Source organism: Pholis gunnellus (genome assembly GCF_910591455.1).
Source record: "Pholis gunnellus genome assembly, chromosome: 3".
In the NCBI taxonomy this organism is placed as follows: domain Eukaryota; kingdom Metazoa; phylum Chordata; class Actinopteri; order Perciformes; family Pholidae; genus Pholis; species Pholis gunnellus.
The window spans coordinates 25698218-25705148 of record NC_136529.1 but is presented as its reverse complement, the minus strand read 5'-3'; the positions used below and the strand labels follow the sequence as shown (position 1 = coordinate 25705148).

Below are 6931 nucleotides of genomic sequence, written 5' to 3'. Positions count from 1 at the left end.
AATAGAACAAACCGATAGGCTGATGATCACGTCTCACTAACGTGCGCCTCCTCATGAACAGGTGACATCGAACAAGCAATCCAACACACTTCTTGCATGAGGCTCATTGGCTACAATACAAAAACCTCAAAGACGATACAGGGACATGTGTTTTCAATATTTGTGGTATGTATCGTCTGCATTTCATTTATTTAAAGTGAGCCTCAAGAAACAGCACATTCTATCTCGTGATAACTTTCACTTGATCGTTTACAACCAATGCTAAATAAAACTGGTTTAATAAGAACCGAGGCAGAACTTGAGTTTGCATGATCCGCTCTCAAGTAATCAGGATGAACACGCTGTTTGAAAGGTCAGAGTGCACAACGCTCACAGGTTGGTTAGTGGCAGTCACCATCAGAGTGCACAACGCAACAATTACATTTTGCTTCAAAATCAAGAGTACGAGTGCTGCTTAAGTGAGAAATTGAAGAAAAAATGAATAAATACAAATGTATAAAGAGCTACACTATTATATAATCGTCCGGGGCAGTTGAGAGCTTGACCTTATATCACTTCATCATTTTGAAGAAGAGAACAAACTCACAAATGAGCCCTTGTTTCCTTTTAACACATTTCTATAAAGCTAACTGTTTGGAGGTCAGCGCTCATCACTTCCTGTTTCTCTCCAGCTCTTTCTATTGGCTATTAGCTCCTCCCCATCCAGCACTGCAGGATTTCTTTTTCCTTCGTCACCCCACATCGCTCGTATTATTTGATTCACCATGAATAATGCAGACCAAAGGTGTTATTCTGAAGCCGCGTCAGGTTTCATCTGCTGAGTAGATTACAGCCGAGGTGGGATATCAAGGAATTACACTCTAGTCTGCACTGCTGATCTCTGTCGAGCACATTGAATAAAGGTGTGTGTGTGTGTGTGTGTGCGTGCGTGCATACAGGCTGGTATGTGTGTGTTTGTATTTATTTATTGGAGTCTTTAAAGGGAGACACTACAGGTGAAGTAAAATCTGAGAACAAACTCTTTTAGAGAAAACGTCCTTTTAAAGAGACGTTTAGTTAAATTACAGACATTTAGAGACTCTACAGGTGAAGAGGGTCAACACATGAACTCATAGATATCACCATGAAACTTCACCAGTTTTACATTTTATTTTTAAATATGCAAATGAGGCATTATCTAGTGGATTTTGGTGAATTTTGGAGAAATCTGCAGATGTAAACAGACAAAGTAGTGAAATAAACCCCTTCATGTGTATTGTGGATGTTTTCTTTCCACGAGTCTAAAAGAAGACGCGTTACGGAAGAAAAATAGACCTAAATTGACAAGCGCATGAAAAGAAAACAGTTGATGCATCAAACTCTTAACCAAAGCTGAAAATGTTACACCATAGAAAGAAATTCAATTTCAAGAAGCAGGCACACCTGAGGCGCAGTGTGAGAGCTTTTAGAGAACATGTGTGGTAAACAGTTTGCCTTCATACTCCTTGTTAAATATCAATAAGTCGCCCACAACGTCAGCACACAACAACAAACCCCCCCCCCGTGTTGTTCAACCCAGATCTTTTCTCCGCTGTGTGTTTCTGCAGGAAGATTTATAAAATGAGTTGGATATGATCATCTGGTCCGTGCACCATGACCGCGTGTCTCGTGGTGCCGGCTGAAAACTCGTCTCATCAACAATAAGAACCTCACGTCAGCCTCTCCACACCGAATCATCTCCCATCATCCTCTGCTGCTCCGCCTGACTCGCTGTCATCACAACTCTCACTTCTCTGTTTTATTTGCCCGCTCACGTGATCCAAAGCATCAGAATTCTGTTATTTACTTTTCTCCACGGAGATTTTTGTTATTTTGCAGATTTCTTTTCTTTGCGAGGTTGATTTCTGTTTTATTCCTTGCATGCATTCTAAGCTATTTCATATTTCTCAAATATTTATTTTATAAATGTATTATTTTTATTCAGGGGGTTTTTTTGTCACTTTTTAATGGATCAAAGGAAGTAAAACTGAGTGCTGTAGTCAAAATGTTAAGTGGTGCTTTTAAGTGAAGAGGGATGCAAGGAACTCGTCCCACCTCAGAATAAGCATCTCAGCGCATTTTAGAAAATGTGCAGTCAGGAGTGACCTAGATAAATATGCTGAATAACCCCCCCCCCCCCCCCCCCATCATCATCAATTATTAATTCATGCTGCTCCATCTGAAGGCCACAGACTCTCCAGTGTGTCCCACATGAGTGTGCTGCCAGGACATAAACAATGAGGAAGTCAAGTCCACATGAAAGGACTTTCATATTACTTACTTTTTAACCCCGTGTTCACCGAACAGACCGACTGCATCGTGAACGTGATGGTTCACATGCATTTCTACATACTGCGCATGTTACCGGAGGTCTCCACAAGAGGACACAACAAAAGAACTCCGACGTCTTTGCAAGATTCAAACAATAAAACACGGCGACACCCGATTTGGTAATTTTTGTATTGCTGCTCAAGAAATATTATTTGTTTCATTACCAAGGAAAATAAAGCAATGTTGATTCTTTTATTATTTAATTGTCTATTTTTCTCACAATATAATCAAAATGACCGTATTAACAAGAGTACTCGTATCGACAAAGTCCTACAAAATCTGCGTTAACGTAAACGGGGAAGTGGGTGCTTGTATTCAAATGGTAACATTGGGATTTGTTTTTTTTACTTTTGGTCTTGAGAATCGTGGAATTTGACTGGTCTTGGTATCGAATACATTTCTGGTTTGGTGACATCCCTAAAACCAACGCATAACCATAAGTCACGTGCTTTATTTCGATATACTACTCTATTGAAAGTTGTACAGAAACTTACAGTCTCATCTAATAATCTTTCTTCTTTGTCATGCAACAGGGAAAATCCTATTATTTTCTTCTGCTGTGTCTCCGTCTCCTTGATAATAAAAGCAACACACCCTATTGATTATGTATGCTGTTATCTGACTACCTGCACTACAGTGATGAATGCAGCCAGTATGCGTAGCGTTGCATTTTACCGAGCAGAAACAAACAGCTTTTTGATGTAATCTATTTTGTTGACAACGGTGGAATTTGAAGGGCAGATACGACCACAGTGCAATATAGCTTCCCAGTGTGTATGTCTTTGTATCTTGTTTTTTATGCTTACAAAACTCACTCTCATAGAAAGTACACACATGAAACATCTTCCAGGTGGAAAACTCCAGTTTTGAAAAAGTGAAGTCAAAGCTTCATGTGTTAAAGCTGCATTCTGTCTACTGTCCACCAGGGGGCGACTCCTCTGGTTGTATAGAAGTCTATGAGAAAATGACTCTACTTCTCTCTTGATTTATTACCTCAGTAAACATTGTAAACATGAGTTTATGGTCTCAATCTCTAGTTTCAAGTCTTCTTCAATACAGCATGATGTTCATTTAGTAAATGATGGTCCATTTAGAGTCAAATAGTAGTGACATAGAATTTTTCACAAAAAAAAAGCATTTTACCCTCAGAAAGATGAGTTATTACAAACAAACAACAGAGACACAATAATCACAGCCATCAATTTAGCAGAGGGGAAAAACTCAGTGTTTCACAGTGCTGACATCAGCAGACGTCAAGCTGTACCACACTAAACAACATGCATCAAACACCACACGATTAAACATATTAGTCGTAGGGTTGGTGCCAGGCGGCAACCTCTAGTTCTGAAAAGTGAAGCCAATGTTAAAGTGCCTTAAAGCTGCATTCTCTCTAATGTCCATCAGGGGGCGACTCCTCTGAACATAACGAATGAACATAAAGAGCAACAAAACATAAACATCACATCGTATTGACCCGTGACTTCTCTGAAGATGAGACTTATTTCTTCCCATAAACACACACACACTAACACACACACACACACACAAAGCTGCAGCTACTTGAGAGGCAAGAGTCTGAATACTACTGTGTGTCTGTCTGTGTGAACATCCATCAACCAAACTGTCAAACGAGTCTCAACAAACTGCAATAATATCCACAGGCTAACACACAATCAGGCTAACAGGCTAACAAGTCTGACTTACATGAACCAACCTGTTTCCTGCTGTGTGTGTGTGTGTGTGTGTGTGTGTGTGTGTGTGTGTGTGTGTGTGTGTGTGTGTGTGTGTGTGTGTGTGTGTGTGTGTGTGTGTGTGTGTGTGTGTGTGTGTGTGTGTGTGTGTGTGTGTGTGTGTGTGTGTGATAAGGGCGTGGACATGCAGGAGTGTGTTCAGTTAACTACCTGCTCGATTTATTTTACTCAACTGTAAACACAAGTAGTTATAATATTAATGTTGTCGTTCCAGAGCTCTGTGTTGGCTGCTTCTGTTGCTTATTTTCATTAGTTAAAAATATCAGTTAAACATTGAAGCAGGAGAGAAATAAATGAGATGAAATATGAAAAGACAAATACTATCCTCTAATAACAACAAACTAATACCAATGAAAGGCTTTACACGTTTATTTAAAAAGATGTGTTTAAATTTCAAACACAGAATAAAGAAATATAATTGTTTACAATAGAAACAACAAGCTAATTGTTGAACTAATTAAAAGCAAACAAAGTGAAAGAAAACTCAACATGTTTTAAGTAATGAGACATCAGGAGGACAGGTTCAGTTTAACAGATTACATTCAGGGACTTTTCCCTTAGAAATAAAGATCATCATCATCATCATCATCCTCTTCATCACTAACTGCTCTGTTCCACTGTCACACAGACCTTCAGTGGTGATATCTTCACTTTATCTTTAGTGTTAATGTATGGAAACATCCTCTCAGTGAAAGTGTGTGTGAAGGTGTGTATGTGTGTGTCAGTATCAGGATCAGAGAACGACAGCTTTCCTCTGTTCCAGTCCAGATTCACTCTGATCCTCTGGAGCTTCTTCTGCACTTTGAGATAAGTGGATGGAGCTGATGGTGACCATGCTGAGTATTTATCTTGATAGAACTGTATTCTCCATAATCCAGATCGTATGTCTCCCTTCCTCTGGACAGACTCTGCTAACACACCCAGATACCAGACTGTACTGTCTCCTACCTCGACATCCCAGCTGTGAGTCCCTGAGTTAAATCCCTCAGAGCCCAGAACAGACCAGCGTTTATCAATCCTCTCTGGATTATCAGGAAGCTTCTGTCTCTCTCCTCCTCTCACACTGGTCAGATCTTCAGACAGGATGAGGACTCGATAAGCAGTGTTTGGGTCCAGAATCACAGGAGTGTAGGAGACCATGTCCTTCATCTTGCTCCAGATGTTGAAGGTCAGGTTGCCCAGGTGTTTGGCCTCATCTATCAGAGCTCCTGAGAGCAGCTGTGGATCCTCCAGCAGGGGGCGCTGCTGGACTCTTTCCACTGCAGCCTTGTAGTTGTTCAGGAATGAGACGTCTTCAGCTCTCAGCTCGTCCTCTGTGACTCTGACTGTGTCTGAAAGAGCTGCTATCTCTCTGCTCAGAGCTTTTATCTTCTCCTTCATCATCTGACTGTTCTGCTCCTCTTCCTCCCTCAGTGCAGCCATCCTGGCCTCCTCTTCCTCCTCTAGAAACTGGTGAAGCTTCTTAAACTGCTCCTTAATCTTCCTCTCTGTGCGTCGGGCCTGGACCTTCATGTGTTCTGCTGTTTGATCAGACTTCACTTTAACTTCTTCATAAACCTTTAACTTCTCCTTTAAGGGCTCCAGAGCTTCCTGAAGGTTCTTCTTGTGTGGTCGAGCAGCTTCATCGATGGGTCTGAATCTGTGGTCGCTGTGTTTCTCTGAAACGCTGCAGACGAGACACACTGGCTGCTGATGGTCCAGACAGAAGAGTTTGAGTTTCTCAGAGTGCAGACTGCAGAGAGGCTCTGAAGCTCTCTGATCTCTCTCCTGTAAGAAGGACTCACACAGGTTCTTTAACACCAGACTAACAGGTGGACGTTTCCTTGAAGATCTTGTCTTACAAACTGGACACTCCTGAGTTGGTTTCTGTCTCCACCAGCTCTTCAGACAGTCTTTACAGAAGCTGTGGCTACATGACAGAACAACAGGATCTCTAAAGACTTCACGACAGACCGGACAGCAGAGATCCTCCTCTGATCTGGAAGCCATTTAGTCTCTGAGTGAAGCTGAAAACACAGAAAGTACATCAGTCATGGCTCCCCTCCCTCCTCTACTAACTTCACTGTTTTTAGTCAAACTCACATTCAGTGTGTGGAGCGTCAGCAGGTTGAAGCAGCAGTGTTGTAGTTTTCCTCTTTTCTCTCCTGTAGATGAACTCACTCAGAGGAAGTTGTTAGTTTGGTCTGAAGGTGAATCTGATCGTCTCTCTCTCAGTCTGTGTGTCTCTTTAGTGAGGAAGAATCACAAACTGTTTGTCTCAGGTGAGTCAGGTGAGGGGTGGAGCTTTGTCACTCCTCCTCTGATAAACGCTTCACCTGTAACACAGGGGTGTGTTTCACTCCACAAACACCTACCACACCTCTACAGCTCACTGGTTAACAGGTTTCACCTCATTTTATCTGCATGAGGAACATTTTCATAAAAAGTCAGCAGCAGGTTGAAGTTCTGCAGTACATTAGTACTATTACATTAGTACTATTACATTAGTACTGCAGCACTGGTTGTATAGAAGTCTATGAGAAAATGACTCTACTTCTCTCTTGATTTATTACCTCAGTAAACATTGTAAACATGAGTTTATGGTCTTCTTCAATACAGCATGATGTTCATTTAGTAAATGATGGTCTATTTAGAGTCAAACAGACCACAAAGCAGGGGATGCTTTAGGGGCGGGGCTACACAGTGATTGACAGGTCATTACCACAGCATTGTCAGGTCTGGGAGTTGTCTTTGTATTTGTCTTCATTTTCAGTTCATTGTAACATCTTTGGTCGCGTTAAAATGTCTTATTCAGCGTTCAGTTGTTCTTAGCTCCACCCTCTTGTGTCACT

General features: G+C 41.3%; 1 protein-coding gene across 1 annotated transcript; it reads right to left on the bottom strand.

Moving 5' to 3' along the window:
- Positions 1-4469: 4469 nt before the first annotated feature.
- Positions 4470-6501, bottom strand: LOC306716089 (nuclear factor 7, ovary-like). Its single transcript, XM_079186654.1, has 2 exons — positions 6183-6501; positions 4470-6106 (listed from the first exon to the last, which is right to left on the bottom strand). The coding sequence occupies exon 2, from the start codon at positions 6087-6089 to the stop codon at positions 4701-4703; it is 1389 nt and encodes a 462-aa protein (XP_079042780.1). The 5' UTR covers positions 6090-6106; positions 6183-6501; the 3' UTR covers positions 4470-4700.
- Positions 6502-6931: the final 430 nt, after the last annotated feature.

Bases quoted from the DNA above. Each gene is read 5' to 3' on its own strand.
- LOC306716089 (XM_079186654.1), bottom strand. From the start codon at position 6,089: ATGGCTTCCAGATCAGAGGAGGATCTCTGCTGTCCGGTCTGTCGTGAA.